The sequence below is a fragment of the Homalodisca vitripennis genome, chromosome 2, assembly GCF_021130785.1.
Source record: "Homalodisca vitripennis isolate AUS2020 chromosome 2, UT_GWSS_2.1, whole genome shotgun sequence".
Lineage (NCBI taxonomy): Eukaryota > Metazoa > Arthropoda > Insecta > Hemiptera > Cicadellidae > Homalodisca > Homalodisca vitripennis.
In genome coordinates, this window is record NC_060208.1 from 138,527,732 (window position 1) to 138,553,405 (window position 25,674).

The following is a 25,674-nucleotide window of genomic DNA, read 5'->3' on the forward strand; positions in this document are numbered from 1 at the left end:
TGCACCAGACCAGTTTAAGGGGTTTCTCTGTTTTTCTCATATACAACGGAGTTGTAAGTTTAAAACAGTGTCAACAGCCACTATATTAAAACAAAATCGCATACCAAGGTGCCATACCAACGAATGTAAATATATTTAAAACCTCATTTTTGCACGTAGTTTGAAGGAAAGTTCTTATGGGATTTATATGTAATCAATATCTTGAAAACCGTTCAAGATACCAAAAATTGGTTTATTACAAAATGTTTAGATAATCTCATATGCATTCCAGAACACTGTTTGTTTTTTCCGAAGGTTCAAAAACATCAGATTTGTGAATTCTTAAAGTTTGAACGGCCGCCATATTTAAATGATCAGATTGTCTGTTTTAAGCCACAATGATATTTGGCCTTATGTATACAACAGTATTAAGGATTTCTTGAGTAATTAATTTAATATTATAGACCGTTTTTGTTTGACTTTTTAGTTTACTGAATGTCAAATTCACTTTTCCCTAATGCACGATTACTGTTTCAAAGGAATAATGAACTCAGACTAGTAGTTTATGAATGTGTTTACACGCGTGTTATTGAGTGTTATTAGCGGCTTTGCACGCAATTCTCTGCAACACCAGGGAAATTATAGACATATTCCTTTTAAAAGACTTTCTAAACACTCCTGAGGCAAGTCATAGTCACTTAAAGATATCTAACCTCCCTGATCCATTTGGGAATTAATTTTTAAGGTAAGTTAATAGGGACTCTGAAGTCGTAGAGTACAGTTTTTAATACCTGTGAAATATCTCTCCAATATTCAACGATGTGTCATTTATTTCCAACAATTTCAGTAACATTTTAATTTTTTTAGCCCAGTGTGGAGGAAACCCAAAGTTGAAGTCCTTAGCTTTTCAGTTAACACACGTATGATGTACTCGTAATGATGGTAGTAGGAGGGCTCTATGTAGTTTTGAAACGGAAGTATATATTTCAGGTACATATTATATAATATAACCTGGTACATATTATCGCAATGTTCATGGTTAGGCACTTTATATGTTAAGTGAAAGTGAGTATGTTTTTAATTTTAATAGGTCTGAAAAGCGTGCGTAGCTCACAAAGCGCATGCTTATTCAAGTAAGATAGTAATTTTGTCTTTGATATCTGCATTACACTAACGATCAAGTACTGTATACTTAATATTCGGAAAAATGTACAGTTAAAAGTATATCTGTACTAAAAATTCCAATTGTATGGTCTATCTAACCTCTGGACTCAACAATGAAATAATAAATATTAATAGTTTAAACTTACTCTATGCCTTCAAGCCATAAATGTAGTCATTTAAAATGGTAATTAAATTGATTAAGCATATGATTGTGCTGTCACATTATAATGTTTAGGCCTACAAAGAACAGTTGATTATATTTCTACACGTTATTTAAATTAAAGTGTGTTTGTTGCAATACATTTCATTTCATGGGAGTTTTCCCAACTTTAGCCAGAGGGGTGGATCCCTGACGTCGGAGAGAAAAAAATCCTTCCTATGAGCCTCTAGGGCACAGGATAAACGTTATGTACCAAATTTCATGCCCCTTATGGTTTTTGCTCTGCGTTGATGATTCAGTCAGTCAGGGCACTATACTATATTTCTATGTAATATTCATACTGATTTAAGTTAGATAATAATAAAACTCCTTTTCTACAGCCTTTTTGAAAAGCAAGTGCTCTTTGCTCAAGGTCTCCTTAAAACGCAAATATTTTGCTCTTTAAAGTTTTTGTTCAAATTCTGTTCTGAGCCGCAACAACTTCCAGAAAATCATATCTCTCCTTAATAATCGCAACGTTTATCTGTCCCATAAAAATATTGAGAGACCTTATTTTGTAGAGTTAAGGGGATTAACCATCGTACCCGACATACAGTGACAGAAGGCATAGTGCAGATAAAAGAAAGAGTAAAGTTAATAGTCTGCTGTTGCGAGCAAAGAAAGCTGTCGATCACTGCAGTGCCGGCAAGTCGAATAATCGTCCTACATTGCTTCCGGGGCTTCATTGCGTCAGTGGCTCATCCCATTACAAGAGCCAATATAGCACGTAACCCAGTTTATGACCCCTTCTGACGTCAGACTCTGACCTTTCTCTCGCTCGCCCTCTTAAACCTCTTATGAGACTAATTTTTATTTTGGTCACTATTACTCGAGCATGGTGTCAACAAGCCAATTTAAACACAGTTATTGTGGCTGGAAAAACTATGTTTGGTATTTTATTTTCATCCAAATATTCTGATTTTATCCTATTTATTTTCTACCTTTATTACGAAAAGCCTGATAAAGTATTGATTGTACTCATTCCTAAAAGTCTAGCACGTTATAATTCACGAGAAAGTTTGTAAAAGCTAATCCACCATTTGTAGAAAATTATTATAATGATGGGGCCATAAAACAAACGTTATTTTTATAGGTATTCGAAACAGGTCTAGCCACACTTGATTACCAACCATTCTATATTATTCTTATTTGTTTTCGGTTTGAATTCAAAATAAAATATTATTTCAAAAATAAGTAAATAACTCCAATTTTAAAAAAATTATGGTTGCCTGTAAAGTCGGTTTTACGGGCGAAGATTTTACGTGACAACGTCTTTTTCTCGGTAGAATATTTATTGATATGAATATTATTAAATTGCACAATAGGAACAAGGAATTGAATGAAAATAAGAATTGCACAAATTTTAACTATAGAAATATATTTTGTTTACTAAAACATTGTACATAATTTGAAATTAATTAAAATTTTGTATTGTAAATGGTAAAGTTGAACAAAAACATTTACTAAAATTGGAATTTGAAATTCTTGCTAAACACAGTTAAATTCTAACTCCGCGCGTAGTGATTGGTCGGTTTAGTTCGTTTGTTTGGTCGCACTGTTATGACAGGTTAGAGGTTATAATTTGTTATTTTAAATGTTTGACTAGCAATACGCGCTGTTTCTTCTCAATCGACTGAATTACGATTGATTGCAGAGTGATTTAAACTAATAATTTACTTAACACTATCAACATTTGTCAATAGTATGACATAACCTATAAACTCAGTTTCTCAACTTTTGTGTCAATCTAACAATTAATCAATCAATCATAGTTTACGATAATGAAATATCAGTGTACAATTATTTACCTTTATTGTTGTAAATGACGAATCTAAGCACTCCACATTTTCACGAATAAACATAGTTATCTGCTTTATCCCGTGCGGCGGACCCACAGTTATCTGCTTTATCCCGTGCGGATCCCGTGCGGCGGACCCACTGGACGGGCATCGTAACGTTACCGGGCGTTACACTTTTTCATGAGTGACTCCGAGCCGCAACCTAATTTAAGACGTTGTCACGTCAAAATGTAATGTAATGATTGATAAGTAATTGTAAAAAAATGAAAGAATTGAGAAAGAAATGGAGTCAGATCTGTAAAGTCCGCATGTTTGCATGAGTTTTAGTTGGTATGAACATAAGAAATACAGCACTAAACGAGACGTTGTCTACACTGTACTTTCTTATTACTTGGATCACTGGATCACAAACCCTGCCGAGTCTCGCGTTCAATCAAAAATGTCATACTCGTCAGAAATTTTCCGTTAAAAGGAAAGTTCGGTTTTATAAACCTGATAGAGGCAAACGCCTCCTCCATCCTCCGAAGTATATTGCAAGCAAGTAGTTATTTTTTTATATAATGTAATAATCCGTTTCGGATATACCTACAGAGTGAGGTAGCCACAGACAAATTAAGGAAGGGAAACTTTAAATCTATTAATTTGTATTCAACCTAAAACGCTGCTACAAGAGTAAAACAAGTGCGGTAGCTTACTGACAGTGTTTCAGTTTAACCCTTATTTTAGTAGTTTAATTTGTTTTCAAGAGGTTTACATGTTATCAATAGATAGGCTATCTTTAAAAAAAAAAAAATACGTGAAATCTATACCTATAACGGTGTCGTTAAAACAGTGTTGTTAAAGTTTTCAAAATCTATAAAAAAACTTGCAATGAATCTTTGTGTTTTTGAGAGCTTGACATGCAGTCCACACACCTACTGTTACAAGCACAGATAATTTTAAGCTTATAATATATCAGTCAGTTGTAATTCCTTAGTCCGCTATCAGCCGTGGACACTTACCTGCAACTATTATTTTTTAGTTGAGCAACCTATCTTCCACGGCAAAGGAGCCAATTCGATTCAATACACGCAACACCACCGTCAATCGGTGGCACAAGAGTTGTAACTAGCACACGGCCTTACTATAACCAAAATTTGGCAAACCTGACAGACGTATATTACAGCAGTTACGATTGATTGACTACACTTAAGACTTACTTACTGACTTAGTAATCGCAAGTGTCGTAGAAACTCACATACCGTCATATTCCATTGTGTCAAAAGTTAATCGAAGTGAAAAGTGTCAACCTTGTCGATGTATAAAATTTACAGGTGATTTAGGAAGTCAACATTTTGCACCCCCGTATTTTTATCATTGGAATATTATTAAATACCACACAATACGTTGTAAATTATTCAAATTTATTTAACATGAAGCGCCTGAAATTAATTTGTCCATTCATAATTAAATTAAAATAAACAACCCTTTCATAACACGTGACAATATTACAGCATTGCATGGGTTTTTAAAAATAAACACAGTTGATTCATCATTTCCCCATACAAAGTCTTTTAAAATGGGGATTACAGAATGGACCTCTTACAACACTTAAATGTGGCTGGTTCGCATTCCGATCCAACGATAAAGATTCTTCGTCGTCCAATTTAGCAACATTTAGAAGCACGCTTATTTCGTCTTGGAGGCTAAGTACTGAAACGTTAGGAAGACATCAATTTAGTCTCGGAGAATAAAGTGATGGAACATTTGGGCGCATTCATTTTGGCATACCGAACGCAGGAATTATTGTTCCCACAGCTGATGAAGTGAAAGGCGACAAAAGCATGATCCCTAAATTTCGTTCCACTGCCTTTAGCGTTTGTGTTTAAAATTTAACGTAAGTGCTCTGCAACATCGCCTTTATTGGGTAGGAAAGAAAGGCAAAAGTTGTGCAACACCAGACAAGCCTACAGCTGTTCAATTTTAGCTGGTTTAGGAGGTTCCCGAATAGCTTTTACCTTATCAGCAACAGGACGGATCTTTCCTATGGCAAATACAAATCCCAAAAAGTCAAATGTTCATTATTAACCTGGTCAGGATTTGGACGGATTCTCTGTAAGGTAACCATAATTTGTTGAAATGCATCTGAAGTGTACATCAGGGAGCAAGTTTCGCTCTGTATCTCTGGAACGAGTGAATGCTAGTCGCACGTAGAACTGCAATAATTCTTATACCCCGTCATTTCTGATTTAACCACGACGTCAGGTAGAGAAAAAATTCAGATACTCGAAAATGTTATAAATGTCTTTGTGTATTAGCAATACTCAATAGTACTGTTATTTTCCTATTGTCATTGTTTGCAGCTAAAATATATCTCTTAATAGATTTAAGCCCCACTATCCGTTCTGCAACACTTGCAGGATTGGTATATGGATCAAAACGAATAGTTTTGATCTCCATCTTCGCTATTATTAAATACGTATTAAGACAATCACAAAAATTTTCCATTCTTGTCAAATCAAAAAAAAACATCGCAATGTACACATACGACAATAGGAATAAAGTCATTTTGAAGAAGTTATCACCAACCTGAAATTTGATATGCACCTAGTATTTCGAATCAGTCAAAAATAAAAATGTTTAAATATGGACTTTTTTCTTTTAGGAGTTTTCACAGGATATGAATAATTCTCCTCGTGTTAATATTATGGGAGTAATTTGGATCCCAATTCTTTAGGTTGTAATAAATTATTCATAGAATTATGTTTAACAATTTAAGTTTTATCTTTGTTAACTTTATTTTATTACTAAGTTTGAATAACTGATGCCACATCTTTTTAATTTTTGTACGATTGGTTCCAGTAAACGATATATAATTAAACTGTTTCATTTATATCTTTAAAAATACAAAGTGTTATGATTTTGCATTTAAACTATCTTTCAATAAGTCAACATTACTTATACCAACTGAAAAATTGTGCATATAGAAGGGATTTCTACTTCTGTATCGGTGTCACCCAACGTGACACTGCCGCGTTCGTAAAATTAAAACCCCATAAATCTTATTGAAAGAGTGAAGGTACTGTTTGCAAAATAATCTGCAACTGGGCAAGTTTTATTGCAACCGATTGTACCAACAGATGGTTAGCCTCCACATTACGATGTACAGTCCCGGCACTCAGCACTCGTCATGCTCTCAATGACAGGTTTCCCAACTGGTGATTCGGTAGAAAAGGTCTGACAATGGGACCTCTGAGTGGGCTTAATAGTAGTGGAAAGATGGGACAGCTTAAATTAACTTGTGGGAACTGTGTTTAGTGGAGTGTCACCGTCGTTTTAACCGAGTTCTTACATGATATAGCGGACGTAGGGGAGCACTGCACAAACATGAGGGGCGATCTAAACAGCATCGCTAAAACTTACTGTGGAGAAAACTGAAGGTCAGAATACTTATTATGATAGGCACATTTACTGTTAGGGGGTTTTATATTTTCTCTAACATATGAACCTTCTGAAATGGTAATTTAATATTAATGTACCTCACTAGTTCTATTAATGGGCACACCTACTAAAACTTCTGTACTTCACAAAATATAAAGTACTTTGAGGATTGGTGAAATTTAGCTAATGTACTTTAGTAAATGTTTACTCGTATACTGCTGGTGTTTGTATTACAACGAGTCAATGTAACCAATAAGATAAGCTGATGGATTGACATTTGCTTAACAAACTAAACGAACGAGAACGCACATTTTGCTTTGTCTTTGTGGTTCAATCAAAATGTCTCTTTGTTTTCTCAGGATCTAACACATCTACGGGAAAGAAGAGTTGGCTAAAGCAAATTTTAAACAGTGAAAAAAATGTTTCAAGAACTACAAATTCTTTATTCGTGGTGCAAGGTAAATTTTAATCAAATTATTTTCACAGCATGACATGCAAAACTCGTAACATACGACATACGTATTACTTAGCTGTGGCGTGAGGTACCGTAGAATCAATGTATTAGAGCGAAGACCACGCCCTGGGCCGGGGTGGAGTCGACGGAGAGATGGGTAACAAGGTGGTCACTTTCACGGAGGAGCAGCTGGACAACTACCAGGTAACTCGAGAACTCGGAGTTTTGGAACGGAAACAATTTTTTTTTAGTTCTCTACTTTTGAGTACATTTGTACTCATTGCGTTTGGCTGGTTGATTTGAAGACTGTTATATTATAGAGATCAAAAGAGTAAAGGAATATTCAAGAACGCAATCTACTGTTCAACTCTTGTTCAGAGAAAGCGTTAGTTAAAAAGGAGTCAACTGAGGTCATCAATTTTTTTAAATTTTGTTGTAATCTAACACAAATCTCGACATTTGGGAAAGTTTGGAAGTTGATATTTGATATCGTTGTTGTAACGGTACCTCAAGGTTCAATTCCCATTCTTATTCTTATTTTATTTATCTTTATCAATTATAGTCAGTCAAAAATTGACAGAAAATAAATCTTATACATAGATTCAGTAATCCAAAAAACCTAACATCTATATGTTGTGAAAATAATAGGTTGAAATCGATATTGTAAGCATTAAACCAGTGATTCAGATCAAACTAATCCAAGTTTGAACCGTACCAAAATCACAAATAATTAGTTCATAAACACAAATAATCTAGATTTGTATTAGTAAAAATGTAATAATAAAACTGAAAATATGTTTCTACTAACTATAAAGAAAGATATGGTGTGATTGAGAAAGATGTGGAGTTGAGCATTCTTTTATTCCGGGTAGTAAATAATTTTATTTAAACGAATAAATAAACATCTAATCTGGAATATTCCTATGTAATCATTGGTAAAAATATTCAGTTTCAACTGTTAATACCCTTCGCAGTAATTGGTAATTCCTGAAGGTTCAAACTTAGTAAGTACTAAGTTATGTATGGGGGTTTTACGCTGAAACATTGTATTACCTATATTATCTGATTGATATATTGAGTAAACATTTGTTAGTATTCGAAAAAGCTGAGTAATCATTAACCCAGCTTCAAGACACTATGTGGAGAAATTCCTGTAAAGCATACTCGTAGATTTGGACTTCCCTCCCTTTATAGATTGATGGATATATCTATACCCGTCAAAAAAACGGTAGACTTTGAATAGTTTATTTCCCTAATTTTTTATTTTATAAATAGAACCGTTTCCAATAATTCTATTCGGATATAAAAGTATCTGAAAATAATATTAGATAATTATATTATCAGATTGTGATGGTAATATAATTACCTGTTGTAGGATTTCTGTTTTTATAAAAAATATTGAAATAGAAAATATGTATAAGCCATTAAATAACTTTGTTTACATAGGACTAATAATGAATTTTAAAGTTTTTTTATTCTAATAAAACTGACTATGTATTAATATAACTATAAAGTACTCTATCTGCAATAGTATATATTCTGTTATATGGTTTCACTAATTTTTTTATAATCTGGTAGAACACTAGAATATTTTTGTACTACGATATGTGGTTGCTTTATAAAGAATTCTTGGTGATGCATTGGCACCATAGGACAAGTTTTGAATCGTGTGGAATAAGGATGTATATGTACTGGAAAAGATGACAGGTTTTTAAAAGTTAAAACACACATTGAATATATGGATAAGGATGGAAGGGTAGGAGATGTTCACTAGGGAATACTAGGGAATGTTCACAGGGAACCACAAATCACCCTCACAGCCATTTTCTAAAAATCCAGTTGATAGGGGATGACGATGACGTTTCCCAGAAGAAGTTCCCATAAAATACCAGTAGGAAAAATAATTATAATACGCAATTTTAGATAGATTTATTTAAGAATCCAGATAAATATCTAATAGAATAAAATAGATACAGCAGTTCAATTTTCTACACAGCTGATTTTCCAATTAACGTCAGGATGTATTTGCATCCCTAACAAACGGAATTAGATTCAAACCCTACAGCCTCATTATATACAGTGGCAAATATTTGTATATGAGTAAAATTTCTACATGGTCCAAAATAGAGCATGCTTCATTTATATATACATCTAGAGACCAACAGTGTCTTTCAAACCACACCATCATGATTCAGTAATAATTCCCGCAAAGCGGTGTCAAGTAACTGAGTAGAATTAGTTCGCACGACAACACTTGTAACATCAGCATATTGTACCAAGTGATCCTTGGGTGTTAAAACCATTTGCCTATACACAAACAAAAGAGGACCTATAATAGAGCCTTGTTGAACGCAGAAAACCTAGAATATGATTTGTCCAAAGAATCACGTTGACACTGTGGGTTCTACCAGAGATGTAAAAGTCTAACCATTGCTGTAAAACTCTTTTAACACCATTAGCCCTCCAATTTTCGTAGATGATGGTCCACAGTATCAAAAGCTTGTCTCAGATCGCAAAAAATCCCAATCGTGCATTCCCACAGCTGTGAGAGCAGCAACAAGGAAGTCATTTATGGCATCGATAGTAGATTTATTCCTAAAAAATCTGAATTATGTTAGTGAGATAACCTGATGTTCCTCAAGAACATTAATCAGCCGTTAATGAATGATGGTGCGTTCATAAACTTTACTTAATATAGGAAGAATAGGTACGGTATCAGTTTATTATCTGGAGAATATTTGGATCCCTTCTTAAAATACAGGTACGGTATATAACATTTGAATGTTTAAGACCCAATGGAAATTTACCATGGGATATTGAAATACTGAGTAAGATAGTCGACGGCATTGCTGCTACTTATTTAACTATCGCCGGATACGTGTCATAAATATCAGTAGCATAGCTAGACTTAAATTTGAAATTATATTAACTCATTTTCTGAGACTAGTGAAAAGAAAACAGAAGAATTGCGCCGAAAAAGTAGTCGATGGTTGAATATTCGATATATTTTGAGGAACTTAGAAAACGTTTACCAACATATTATTTTAAGATTCGGCAATGTCGATTGGCTTGGTTAAACATGGTTTATTAATCTTCAACTTCTGAATTTTTTAAGATTTCTGAGTCTTCCCAGAATAGTTAGATACAACCTGACACACGGCCCTAGCTATAAGGATGACAATAATATACTGTCATTTTTATATTATTTTCAGCCGACGTCGATTTAGCTTTGCAGATGAGTTTTCAGTAATCTCGCTTTTTTCTTTATAAAAATCGTGAAGACTGTCAGTTGGATAATTAAGCTGGAGTATATAAAAGCGTTTTAGATCTTCTTTAACTTGTAATTACCATCTTCGGCTTCCTTTTTTATATGAAACCGATGGGAGTGTATTATTAAAAAAGGTCAGTATGTTCGTCATAAATGAATAAAACTGGACATCAATGTTTTCTTCAATGAAGATGAGTTTCCAATCAGTAGCCAAGGCTAGTTCACTGTATCTATCGGCGTCACCCTTGGAAAATTCTGAAAGACGAAGAACTAATAAATTATGTTCTTTTTGGATTATTAATAGAAAACCCTTTACTAGCTGCGCTTAATGATCAGATATACAGCTACGAACCGTGGCAACAGATACTTGAAGTGAACCTATGCTTGTAATGATGTTATCAATACAAGAACTAGATGGTGCAGGATGTGTTATTTGATAAATAGCAATTTGAAAAGCATTATTGAAAGAAACAAAACATGTCTATTATTTCTTCCAGAAATTACATCAAAGTCCCTACAGATGATCACATTTGTGTTATTTTTCGTAACGCATCTTCAAACCTGTCACAAAATGTTTTAAAGTTATTGTTAGGGGATCTACAAAGTACAACAATGAATAAACTCAACGAAGGCATAGCAGGTGTTGCCGACTCAAAATGAAGTTCTGAAATGAGCTCAGTCACCTCCTTATACTAAACAGAGTGTGAAATGTCTTCACGTACAAGGGTTTCCACTCCCCCCTTAAAGGTACAGGACCTACAGTAAATGGAAGCAAATACCTGTTTTCATTAAACAGTTGTAATTGTAAAAGATTTTTTGAAATAAAAAGTATAACGCTATTCGGTCATAGTTCCAGAGTTAAAATTGATTTTCAGAATCGTCCCCTGAGTATTTCGAAGCCAAAGTTAAAGTAATCTCCTGTTAATTCCCCTAGCAATTGGGCTTTTAAAGAAACAAGGACAACCTTTTTGAGGATCTATCACTTTATGAAGTAAAAATGATTATCACAGTTTATTTGCACGCATTCTTCGTCTCATGAATAATTGTGACATCATCGCAAAGTTAGATTTAGTTTTATTTCCCTTTGAGTACGAAATTTGATAAACAACAAAACACCTTCGTCACAAATATTTCTAATACTGTGAATCTAAGATATGGACATCATATATTAAAAACAGTATGTCAAAACAAAGTATTTTGTCCCTAAGAATGATTGGCGATGATTCAGTATCGATATCTGAAAAAGAAACAACAAAAATTAGGGAACGTATTTAACCTACCCTGTATACATAAATTCACATTACTCCGATCGTATAACAAAATTGTTATAGCTATTTTATTTTATGTTGTGTTTCCAAGATAACCGTTCAAGTGATACGTTTGTCGAAAATGTCGAATATTCTTTCAAAGGACCAGTTAAACATAATGCCATCATATAACTGTACAAGCATCCATATTCAGTCTTGATACCATTCACTCATATTGCTTATTTTTCTGTTCAATTATTCACTATAACAAAGAACGACAAATAAGTTAAAAATAAAAGAAATTCATCATTTTAAGTCTTTAGATTCAATAATGGTCTACAAAATTACTCGCACAAGGAATCCTTTGTTAATAATTGTTTAGACATTTGTGTACTTGATTAATGCAAGTCAGGTTTCCCATGACACAACAATGCACATCCTAATAATTATCACGTAGCGGAACATATTTCACAGGCGACCCACTCACAATCAGGAACGACCGCGACCGTTGAGGTCATCCGACGCCTTTAGTCTGTCTGTCTGAACCCATCCATCCTTCCTCAATGTTTCGGATGGTTCGAATTTATTTTAAATATTCTCACACGTCATTGAATATTTCGATCAATGAACTCATTTTAGTTTCGTATAAAAATTCAGCATAACATCACACTTTAATGTTTATGTAGTTCTCCACTTTTTTCTTTTAAAGATTTTGTAATTATGAAACCCAAACATTTCAAGGAAAATTTACGAATTATTCAAATATGAGAATCTCTACTACATACCTTGAGTAAGGATCTATGATGTGACTCACGTATGTTTTCCTTTTTTACTTTCTTCATCGTGATATAATAAAAATCCAATTTTCGTTCTCACCGAAATAGTTTTGTTTGACACTCAAGGCAAAACAAATGTGGAATTATACGTCAGCTTTCGGATAAAACATGTTAATGTGATAAAACCTTAAACATTTTACTTAAATAACAAACAGTGTTACAAAAGTTTATATAATATTAAAACAACCAAATTTAGGTCATGAGGTGTGTAAAGGCCAAAGGATAGGCATATACTGTCTCTAATTTGATTTTATTCGGTTAACCATAGCCATGTAATAATAATTTAGTTTTTCTTCAAAATCCAGGAAATTCCTATGAACCCACCTGAGATAAGTATGTGGGACAAACAGCTCACGGTTTCTCAAACTTGACTTTTTGGTTTGGCAAAGAAGAATTGCACCAAACAAGTTACAAAAAGCTACGGTACAGCATAAAACCCTTACTATATAGTTGAACATTGGTGTGAACAGCTTCTAATAACGATACCACAGTGTGTAGAAAGAATAGTATTTGAGTAAGAAATGGATATTACTTTGAAGTTTTTCTATAATAATGCTGGCTGAACTGATATCTATTGAAACAGAAGATATAATAACTTTCATTTTGAAAATTCTTATAAGAACGGCCGAAGCGGAATCCATTTACACGTGGATAACGCCGTGTTTGTACTAACTACGTACAAGGTACTCTGCTAATGTATCTGCAGTCTGGCGAGTGAGGTGGCACAGTTCTAAATCTGCCGATTAACCGGTTAACGAGCTGTAGCTGAGTGGCGCAGATAGCGTTATCATCAACAGGCTAACAATATGCTAAGTGAGGCAATGGTAAACAGCACGGGGCCAGCTGGCAGTCGAGTGATGCTAACAGGCTGCTGTTTGTCAGATGGTTGTATGCAATCAATGATCCGCATTGATGCCAACTTCGGAACAATTATAAATCGAATTGACGTCAAAATCACCGCTAAATCTAGAGCAATGCGCCCCACCGATGGATGAGTCACATCGCACATCGTGTTGTCTCGCCGCTCCGCCGTCTTTGACCTTTCTCGTCGGCTGATGATATCGCTGCAGAAATAACACACAACGTGATCTGTACATGGCTGATATTGACGCCAATTTAGATTCCCATTTTATAACGGACTGATTGATATCGTAAAAACTATTTCAAATGCATGATTGATATTAATATCACTATGTATGAAATGGTTCAAAGAACTAAAGAGATAAGTAGGTGTATTAGGTAATAGTAAAACGTTTTGTTAACTTTTTATACATTACATGTTTTTAATAGAGTAAGCATTTATTTTGACGTAAATCTTAAACACTGCAATATTAAGTTTCTGGTTTTATTTTTTAGCATAAAACACAAGATATGACTAACTTGGAAGAAGATCTAGAATTTATCCCTCAACTCCTCCAAACTGCTTAAAACTATTATTTCCTGGTCCAATCCAGTAGCATGTAGTAATGTGTATTCGGTATACAGATATAACCGCCATGTAAAACATTCTGTTATGAATTTAATTGTCTGCCCACATACTAAAATAATAATAAATTATATGCATATAAATCTATGAATAGGCATTCATAGCCTCACAGCCGCAAAATCTAAATCAATGAATGTCTTATTTTTCTAATTTATCGTTTTGACTTTTTGGCAGGACTGTACATTTTTTACAAGGAAGGAAATATTAAGGTAGGTATTGAATACTTACTTATTTAAAGTAATGCTACGTATGTTAAGTCTGTAATCAAGTACTGCAGCATTGTCTGTGTATTAATAGTTCTGTCGCTGTATTCCTGTTTCCAGTTATTATACACTGCTCTGTGCCCGTGTAGAAGGTGGTTTAGGCTGTAAAATAAACAACGTTGTATTAAAACATTTTCACAAAGTATATGTGTTTTAGCCATTAATTTAAAAAGCGAGGCTTAGTTTTTAAAACTTCAGAGTTGTGAACTGACAAAACCAATATTAATTTGATTATCCAAACTAATAACTACTGTACTAAATATCTAAAAGAACGTTATTTCATTATGTTGGGTAATTATTTCATAAAAAATCAAATAAAACTTTGAAATAATTTGAACAAGGCCAGAAAACAAGATGCTTATTTCGCAGGTTGTACATTCCTAATGGGCTTTTAAAATAAACACAGGCTCACCGATTATTGAGAGTTCTTTTACTTGAGTTGTTACGTACTGATAAATGCTACAACACTTTACTTTAATTCGGCAGTCATTTGAAGCTTATTAAACGTTTGAACGAACATTTAAAATCAAGTCGCGTAGTTTGTGTCATTCGCATATCTGACGGGTGTTGACCTCCGCCACTCTCGGGACAGGATATGGATGCCCTTGTCAGTGACACATCAATGTCCTCCAGGATTTATTGCAGCGGGAGAGGGGGTCTGGATGGATGTGGAATAGCAGCAGATGCTTATGTCTCCTGTTAAATTTTTCAGCATCTGCTAAATTACGAGAGTTTATTTTTTGAGTGTATTACTACAAATGTGCGATAGGCCCTAGCTTAAGAGTTAAAAAGCGAAATCTAAAGTTTCAATGAGCAGTATATTATTTCATTTGTGGTGCACTTCACTTTAGGCTTATTTCACTGATGGAAAGTTTTCGGTTTCGCGTGATTAGTTGAGTAAAACAAGAGTAACATCTGAATAACCGAGCACTTAGGCATCAATCCGATTGTCAGTATACGGAATGACAGTATAATAGTGAACGTTAGTTATGCTAATGACTCCAATACACGATCAGCGTTTGCAATAATTCTGTTTTATTTATTAATTATAAATATTTCCGTAACCTTGAACGGAGACGAAAGTAATTTTTGTTTTAAAGGCAGGGTAAATATTTTTAGTACACTCAATTGCATACATTTTCTCTCATTCTTAGAGTAAAAAATGCATCGTCTTGTGCAAAAAACCAGGAGACTAAAATTGAACTAGACCTGAACCTAAACGGTCAATAAATAATTCTTTCAAAATACTAATGGTCTGCTTCAGTATTTTATTTAATTTCTTTGCGGTACCGTAGTTAAACTTAACAAATAAAAGTTGTAAAGTGAATTAATTAACGATTTCTGTTCTTTAATATCTTAATATTGTGCGGTACAGTTAAATTGAGTAGTCTTTTTATACAATATTGGTTTTTTAAGAGATATAGGAAGAGTTTTGATTTTTATACATAAAATTTATATTCTTTCCTGTCCCTAGACATAAGTAAAATGAGTGACTGGAGACAGACCAGTGGCAATGACAGCTGATTCTGCCAACATGGCGACCGATCCATCGCAGAAGTGGATCAAGGCCTGCAGGCTACTCCCCTCCTGCCATACCAGTCGTAATTGCTTATCGAATTCAGTTTTGTTGTCCTTTCTGAACTCTGCAACGCATGGATCGCTTTAGCAGTGAGATAGGGTATACCACGACTGGGGTTACACGACATGCATGACAGTGAGATAGGGTTTATATAGTACATATCGTCAGCGCATGGATAATAGTTCTATTGCTTTCATATTGGCATCGATGCGATATAAAGCTGTAGCCTCGTTGTTTCATTCAAAATAATCCATAAAATATTTTTCCAAACTATAGTTTTCTTACTGATTATTTAGTTGTTAAGTATTATTATATGGGTGGGACTATTTTCATCACAATATAATATATATATTATAGACTTTTTATATATATATTTATATATATATAAACGTTTTTACTGTAGAATTTACTGCGTGTACGGTTTCATCACAGAAACTGTACCAGAAAATTAAAAATCAGGTTATAACTAATCTTTGAAAATAAAATTTTAAGTTTTGAACTTTCAGGCTTTTATATTTTGTAGATCAATATATATATATATATATATATATATATATATATATATATATATATATATATATATATATATATATATGAATATCATATATAAATATATATATGAATATATATATATATATATATATATATATATTCATCTACAAAATATAAAAGCCTGAAAGTTCGTAACTTACAATTTTATTTTCAAAGATTGTTATAACCTGATTTTTAATTTTCTTGATTTACGAACTGGTACAGTTTCTATGATGAAACCGTACACGCAGTAAATTCTACAGTAAAAACTTTCATACGTTATAAGGTATTCGTAGTTTACCAATAATCGAATTACAAACGATAGTCAAAATTTATTAATTTAACTAGTGGCTGAAACTACATTGTGGATGTGTAGATGAGGAGGAACATTTAACATTTTTAATATAGTCTAACATATAGAATGTTCTGGTTCTGTGGTTTTATTCTTTAAGAATTATTTGTTACATCATGAATTCACAACTTAATTTCTCTTTTATGGATAATTTAAATCCTAACCTTTAACATTGTGAATAAACATTTTGTCATTCTTATCTTCGGTGTTGCAGAGTCCATAAACGATTCAGAGAGGTCAGTCCAGACATCGTGCCCAAGCAGATGACGGGCGATGAAGCTGCAACTATCAGGGTACCTCGTGAGCAGATGGAGAAGTTGCCTGAACTCAAGGTACCCTACACAAAGCAGGCCCACACATATATCTTGTTACAAAGTTACATATTCTTAGCTCTCTGTAAAATACTGAGAATCATTGCTAAACTGAGTTTCAATCTAAATATGTTTTAGTCTACGTCGCGTTCCTTAGTTGTCAACGGATTTTCCAGAAGGTCAAAATGTTTGTTCTTTTTTGCTAAGAGAGATCTCTTTCTCCACCCTTAGTCAGTACATATTAGACCACAGACGTTGCAGTCTACTCTGGTTGTCATCATGACATCATAGCAAGACCTGAGTCATTCTCCTTCTCACTGTAGTGACGTCGGCTAAGGAGAATTACTCAACGTGATCTGCTCATTTGTGTCGTAACATTCTTTCGAGAATAATACTTGACTAAAAACTAATTTGAAATCAGTCGTATTTTTTATGTTTTTAAAGTCTATAGCTGTACTACCAGATTGGTTCAGTTACACATATTCACTGAACATTCTATGTCATGTACGATAGCATAGATGCGACGCTTCAAGCCCAATATCGGACAGCGCGACACACGTGATGAAGACGAGGGTGTTAAGTAACAAGGCAGGTCTCCGTCTGGACAGCTAATGACCTACCAGTGCCAAGTAGATCATACAGTGTTGCCAACTTCACCGCCTGCTGTTGTTTCTTATAGACATGTTGACGTCGGTTTCGATATGTGTTTATTATAATATTAATAATAACCTACTCGTGTAGGCCTACTTTTAAAGTAAAGAATCAGATAAAATATACCTGTGCATATATTTTACAAATAATCTAATTAACAAAAAAGTTTTTTTTTAATTGACTCAAGAATAAAGAACATGCATAAAGTAATTTAGCTTTTGTAGATTTTAATAAAAACCAAGGGTTGTTTAGATTTTTAATGTACTTCCTTGGTTCTATCTTTGGCATTGTATTGTTTAGCCTAATTACTGTTTGGCATTGTTTAGTCAAATGTATTTATTTATTTTATCTATCAAGCTGTAATATCACGCCATCATATCCTCGCTAATTGGCGTGTGCAGGAATCAAAGATGTAACTACTTATAGTTCTACACTGGTCGCTGTAGACATTAGTTATCATTTCCTAAAAATACTTATCATATTGTTTTATTAATGGTTGTTCTTGATTTAGGAAAACCCATTTAGAACACGAATTTTGGAAGTGTTCTCAAGAGACGGAAAAGGAAATCTGACGTTTGAAGATTTCCTTGATTTGCTGTCTGTTTTTAGTGAGCAAGCGCCAAGAGACATTAAAGTGTTTTATGCTTTCAAAATTTACGGTAAGTATGCAGCTCTATCATATGTGGTAAGTATAATATGACTCACATAGGTACGTTGCCAATAATCTTCATAGTAAAATACGAATAGTATACAGTAGTGATTTAGAGAAAAATCATCGTTACAGAGTTGTGAATCAAGTTAGTAATAGCAACGCATATGCTTTAAAGGCCTGCCACTGCAGTAGCAGTTTGACATTGATAAAAAGGAGCGGTAGCACGCAGGCCTCGAATCAAGCAAGGTTGACGGCATTATTTAATATAGTACGTGATATTAGAGAGAGGGTGAGCGGCGGTGGCTGTGGCGGGAAGGTCGCTAGGTGATCAGCTGATTGTCGGCTGCTGGCGGTCAAGCCCAAGAGTGTACTCGGTGAGGCGTGACGCTATAGTAACTGTTATGTCATCGCACACTAGAGTGGGCACAGTCCATTGATCTGGCGTCTACAGTACTTCCCCCGTAGAGATGACTGGGGATCAATTACTTAGAATTGGCTCTCTGGTGTAGAAAAACAAAATTTACGTACAGACTTCGTTTCTATTGTAAATTCCTTTTCTTCACTCTCCACCACTTAGTCAAGTAGCGTGAAAGTTTGAAGCAATATTTGTATCAACCAAGCTCATTGTAATCAAATTCGCAAATGGACTAAATGGCAGTATTAATGCGACGCGCTGTTTACTAGCATAGCAAAGTTTCCTCTCTGATTCCTATCCAGTGTTTAACTATCCAGACAACAAACTGGGTAAGATGTTAAATCGTGCTAGTTACCTTCGGTGCAGTTATCATGACACACTGTAGGATTTGGTTTATTATCTTGAATGAGTGGAGATATATACCGAGCAATAAAAGGATAACTCGCAGACAACCTTTTTAGCAACCTGACTTTTGACTTGGAAGGCATAGCGTTATTGAAAACCTAATATTCTATGAACATTACTATAGGGCTCTGACCAAGTAACCATTTATTGTATAATTCAATATCAGTAGTAAGAATTTTTATAGTGAAAGAAACTTAATTTACGTAGTCTTGAGAGATTTCAAATAGACATATTTGATAATAAAGTAATGGTTTCCGGCCAAAATTTGTCAAAAAATCATTGTAAGCGAAGATACTGTATGTAGTACACAGTATTATTTATCAATACAAAATGTCACTTCTTTTGTATAGTTTGAAATTTTTATAGATTTTAATAAGGTATATAACGAGATTATTAGAACTAGAGATTACAAACCTATCTATTCTTTGTTTGAAAATTATTTTTGACGATGGAAGGATTGTGAAGGAAACAGGATTTTTCCGGACATTTGTCATCGTTCAGTGAAACAAGAAATCAGTAACACTACGTTTCGAGATCTGCAATCTGATCTCTTCTTCAGGTAAAGAACTAACCTAATACATAATATTACAAACTAGGTTAAAACCTAGTTTTTCTAATACAAACTAATTTTAACCTAGTTTGTAATTATGTATTAGGTTAGTTATTTACCTGAAGAAGAGATCAGATTGCAGATCTCGAAACGTAGTGTTACTGATTTCTTGTTTCACTGAACGATGGCAAATGTCCGGAATGTATGTTTCCTTCACAAACCTATCTAAATTAAGGTTACTCAAATGCTTACATTTGGAAAACCCCTTTAATTTACTAATATATTCTTGCAGTTTTAAGTGATTATAAGGGATTCAGCGGTTTGTACGAGTTTTATAAAAACATTTAATGGTGTAACTGAAAACTGAAGATAATGTGCCGATACGTGCACCGGTGCAACAAATTTGAAGTAATATATGGACCTATCGGTAAATTTAAGTACTTTAACCTACTTAATGCGACGTCCATTATCGAAATAATTAATGTTTATTGAAAAAAACTAATTATTATCCTCTGTTGGTGTACATGTGTTTGATATATATATCACACATGTAATATAACGAAAACATAACGTTATAATTGTGTAATTTTAACGTTTGTGCCGACTTATATAGGCCTATATGAAACTGAGTACTTATAATATATTTATATTTAATGAAACTGTGTATAGTGCGAGACGTAAATGCAAGCCTGGATTGTGGCGCGGTGTGCCAGCTGCCAAACTAACTAGTGATGAGATAATCGATTTAATTCAACAATCGAGTGATCGTTACTGCTCAACTTTACTTCTCATCTATCTTCTTGAATCCTCTATCTTAATGATTTAAATTGCGTGTTACATTGAGGTGTATAGCACAGAACACGAGCAAAAAGTTATAATAAAATTATTAACATAGGTACAGAATAATCGAATGCCGAAGAAGATAACGGATGTAAATTACCGAAACCAAGCGAGACGACGCGACGTTCCATCGTTTCTTACTAAGGATCAGCTTGTATAACAATGTAGCAACCCCGCATAGTGAGGGGAGAGTGGGGTGCGGTAATTTCCCGTACGGCCAGGTTTGCAATGATATGTCCCGTACTATAACGTATTTATGCATGACGTGCAAGTACTATCTCTGCAGTTTGGTTTGACTCAATTGAGAATTACGGGTGATGTCGTGTTCCGAAAACATTCAGTGTCCAGTGGGCTTTTTATTTTCGGATTGTGGTGGTTTTGTGTTCTGGGAACCATAATCGGAGAAATCTTGTTTTTTGGGGGATGATGAAGTGGGGTATTTGCAGCTATCCGTAGATCTCGTCTTAGACGGTTTGACATATTCAGCACTACAGTATTTGCTTTATTAGATAGGTTGAGATATCAAGCGGGCTCAAGGCTTAAATGCGTAATGGCTCGCTACATTGGGCGGAACAGCTCATGACAATCTGACTTGTGATTTGTTACTGAGAGCCCTTACTCTAGCAAGGCAGTCTTTCGACCATATTCCTAAAGTCTGAACAACATTTAATGATTAATTAATCCTGAAGTCAGGATTGAATATCCTATCCGGGGGCTGTACAAAGTCCTAGAGTCATCCAATAGGTTATGCTGAGCTTCCTAATCGTCACAGATCAATATTTGTTAACAAATACAGAACAATTGTGTTCTAAACAAATATATGTATATTTAATGACAACAACAGTATAATTTTAATGTTTGTGCAGATTTCGATGGTGACCAACACATTGGACCAGCTGACATAGAGACAGCCCTAAAGCTTCTGACCCATAATGAGCTCAGCCCCGAGGAGGTAAAGATACATTCTATAGGCTCAGGATTACTGGATTGCTGGTATTTTTGTGTCGTTATAAGAAACAGTAACCTGTTAGTAATCAATAAAATCGTAGACCAGACAAGGGAAGGTTCCACGCAGTAGCGTAGCCAGAAATTTCGTTCGGGGGGGGGGGGTCCGAAACCGGGGGATCCGGGGGACGTTTTGTGTGTTATTTGCCAATGAATTCACTGGTAAAAGGTAAATACCAAAAATATGGAACTTTAGTAACTACGCCTTATAGAAAGTGGAAAGATGTAATAGACAAATTAAACTCTCACAGCAACTCTAGTACCACAAAATTCTCTTGTATAGCTACAGAAACTTTACGAAGTTAGATTCTGGTCGAGTAGAACGTACCAAAGTGATGTTGGATTCACTGGACAAGAAAGAAAAAGAACAAAACAGAGCTTCACTCAAGCGTATAATTGACTCAACTATATTCTGTGGAGAAAATGAAATGCCCCTTCGGGGACATTGGGCCACTGACGGCCGAAAACACTTTAGAAAAGGAGGGCAATTTTCGAGCGTTGCTCGGGTACAGATCAAACTAACGGTCGGAAAATGCACAGGACAAACTTTACTGATTAGAAGTTCGGTTACTTTAGATTTCACTGATTGAGGTATTTATGAATGAGTTATAATGACGATTTTTTTTGTATCATTACACTGTAGACGAGTATATAATTATCCGAAAAAAATCACTTTCGGTCGGAAATAAAATACACCTGAAAAACTCTAATGATTAGAACTTTACCTACTTCGGACTTCGGTTATTGAGGTAAACGTGGTATTTTTGATTGAGTTAGGACGACGATTTTTTGTTATCATTAAACTGTACTCGACCACCTATATAATTATCGAGAAAAAATCACTTCCGGTCGGTAAATACCGAAAAAAGCTCTCTACTGATTCGTTTTGATGATTTTGGATTTCACTGGTTGAGTGGTTGAGGTAAAAGTAGTAATTATGTTAGGACATTGATTTTAGAGATTAATTCAACGCTGACTAATAAATATATAATTATCGAGAAAAAAAAACAAAAATAATCACTTCCGATCGGAATATACTAAGGAAAATGAAATAATACCTCAGTCAGTGAAATCCAAAGTAGTCGGAACTTCTTATCAGTAGAGTTTTTCCGGTGTATTATCCGACCGGAAGTGATTTTTTCAACTTTTCTTCTATACTTATATAGGTATTAGTCGGCGTTCAATTGATAACCTAAAATCAATGTTCTAACATAGGTTGTCCCTGCCTCTTGTCCCGTATTGATGGACGTCCCTGCCCCGGACCAACTCGCACTTAAATCGGCAGTACAGGGCGACATCGAGGATGTAGAGACAGGGCAAAGTTAGCAATCCAAGTTCCCTAAAGGCAACTCTGCATGAATTTCGGGATTTAAATTTTGAAATGATGCGGACAGCTTTCTTTTGACTTCTAAATACTCGCTCAAATTTGTATTTAGAACAGCTGCCCCATAGCCTCAACCCGTACGTTAGATGGGGGTGTACAAGGCCGAAGTAGGCCAATTTTAGTACATCCCGGGAGCACAATTTTGAAAGGTTCCGTAGAGCATAAATGCCTGAAGAAACCTTTAAGCAGGTACTTTCAATGTGATCGTCCCAAGTCAGACTTCGATCAAGGTAGCCTACATTCCGAGGAACTTGGTGGAATCAGTTTCCTCTATGAGGAGATCGTCCGCCATCACAGCAGCGCGATCCTCAATCTCTCTTTGCCGCAAACAGAAATTTAGTGCATTTGATTTGGAGTTGTTGGTCCTCAGATTTAATTTAGAAAAAACTGAATACACGAATTCAGTTCTAAAAAGGAAATGATTTCTAATTCATGTGTTGTTGGAGCTTTAATGCAGAGCGTTGTATCGTCAGCATACTGGACCATTTTACCTCTCAGGAGCGATGAGTTCAGCCTGCTGACGTACACAAGGAACAAGACTGGTCCAAGTATAGATCCCTGTGGGACTCCATAGGAAAAAAGTCGCTAATTTAATGTGATTTAATTGTTTTTTTTTTCTCGATAATTATATATGTATTAGTCGGTGTTGAATTAATACCTAAAATCACCGTCCTAACATAATCCTAATTACCACTTTTACCTCAACCACTCAACCAATGAAGTCCAAAATCGTCAAAACTTGAATCTGTAGAGAGCTTTTCTTCGGTATTTACCGACCGGAAGTGATTTTTTTTTCTCGATAATTATATAGGTACAGTGTACAGTTTAATGATAACAAAAATCGTCGTCCTAACTCAATCGAAAACACCACGTTTACCTCAATCACTGAAGTCCAAATTAGTTGAAGTTCTAATCAGTAGAGTTTTTCAAGTGTATTTTCCGACCGAAAGTGATTTTTTTCGATAATTATATACACGTTTACAGTTTAATGACACCTAAAATCAACGTCGTAACTTAATTCTAAGCGGTCATTTTACGTCCCCAAGACGAATTTGAACGAAGTGGTCGCTAATTTAAACTGTTCGCCGTGTTACGGTTCAGGTTACTTTGCGACGTCACGTGACCGCGCCCTATAGACATACCGTGATTACACTACACTATCCGAAAGGCCGAGCCCAAAAGTATCGTTTGATACTTTATGATTTAAACGAAAGGACAATTAGATTTTTAACAACGGTCACTTCAATCAATTTAATATTTGTAGACAAGAGTAATGATAACTGTCCTTTTTCTCCTGCTCCATGCTTTATTTTTTAATATGACTTAAAATTTCGGGGGGGGGGTCCGGACCCCCTGGACCCCCCCTTCGCTACGCCACTGGTTCCACGTAGTCCATAAATGTCCATTATCAGATTAGCAGAAAATTTAGAATAACACAAAAAATATTTTTGAAGTGTTAAAGTTTTACAAGCCTTGTAAGGTCTACTTCTCAAATCGTTTAATACAACCAGTTTGTCCCAGGACACTTTTAGTAAAATAATAAATAACAATCTGTTAATTGTAATTAATTTACGGTAAAGCCTCATCCACAAGCTATTTGTATGGTGAAGTGAAGACATATTGTCAGACTTTGGGGGTTGTACTAAAAAATCCAAACGCCAACATTAATTTGTTTAACTGTGCGAAAAGAGTTCTGAGCCACAATTTACAACAAAGTGTACTTTTTTACTGAACAAACAATATTAGACATCATTTTCTTATAAGTGTTAATACTTTGCTACCACCACAATTAGAACAAGGTTGCCCACATATCATAATACTTCAATGATGACGCATCTTTACATTAACCACTTGCATGTCGGACCGAAAGATGAGATTAGGTCTACCTGCCGTTTAGATTGCTTGGTTATGGTGGTCACGACGATGGAGTAATCTTGAATTGGCCTTCACCCCCAGATCTCACATCTTGCAGGAATTTGTTGAGGAAAATGTATGTACACTATCCTTGTAAAACCACGCCTGAATCAACTCCGTCAACAACTTATCTCAAAAATCACGGAATCAATCTACCTGAATACTTTGTTCTAGTAAGGGCTTGATATTAGTTTTATTTGTGTCGTATTACCATAATTGTCTAGTGCCTGTGTTGAAATTCTTGTGATACTGCTTACAGGAATACCTTCATTAACTACTATAGTTTCGCTTCAATAAAAAACTAATTTAAATGTTATGCTACAGTGGAGTGGATTTAAATTTAAAAAAAAAACATTAAATTTTACAATGTTAGCTAACCCTGTACAACTTTTACTATAAAGATATCTCAATCATTTTAAAGAGCTTGTAACGCAGCCATAATTAAATGCACAGACATATTTTTCATGCCAAAAGGGTTATTTCATGCTCTTTGAATGGTGTCCTCTCTCATGATATAATATTTAGTAGTATCGATATTAGACATATAATCCAACACAAAAACAGCCCATTTCATCAGTATACAGATGGTTACACACAATAATTTATTGGCTATTGTGTTAACTACGAGTATATGCTACAGGAGTTGATAAAAAATTGCCCCAGCCTGTTATAGAACGTATTAAATATGATTGCATAAACTTTGACAGTAATAAAAAATACAAAAGCTTATAAATTTAATTAATCAAAATTAAGTCATCACCTCTTAGACGATTGAAATGTATTACAACCCTAAAAGCAAAATATTCAACATAGTAGTGCTATCAACAAATCATCGCATACAACTAACAGCTTTACTGTTACAAACATTAAGTATATGGATGCAAGATTTTTTCTCTTTTAAAGCCAAAGCCTAGGATGAGTTGGCGAAGACATTTGAGTTGCATCAAACTGCTAATTATTAATTCGGCTC

The 25,674-nt window shown here is 34.6% G+C and overlaps 1 protein-coding gene across 2 annotated transcripts in view; it reads left to right on the plus strand.

Moving 5' to 3' along the window:
- Positions 1-25,674, plus strand: part of LOC124354805 (calcium and integrin-binding family member 2) — a 74,323-nt gene that overhangs the window by 43,612 nt on the left and 5,037 nt on the right. Inside the window, exons 1-5 of one of the 2 annotated variants that reach the window (XM_046805529.1) lie at positions 7,132-7,219; positions 14,027-14,061; positions 16,792-16,909; positions 18,051-18,198; positions 21,268-21,353. In XM_046805529.1, coding sequence (XP_046661485.1) covers positions 7,169-7,219; positions 14,027-14,061; positions 16,792-16,909; positions 18,051-18,198; positions 21,268-21,353 — 438 coding nt within the window. In that variant the 5' untranslated portion in view covers positions 7,132-7,168. Of the gene's footprint in view, positions 1-7,131; positions 7,220-14,026; positions 14,062-16,791; positions 16,910-18,050; positions 18,199-21,267; positions 21,354-25,674 lie in introns of those variants that run through there. The other variant, XM_046805528.1, reaches the window with a different exon arrangement.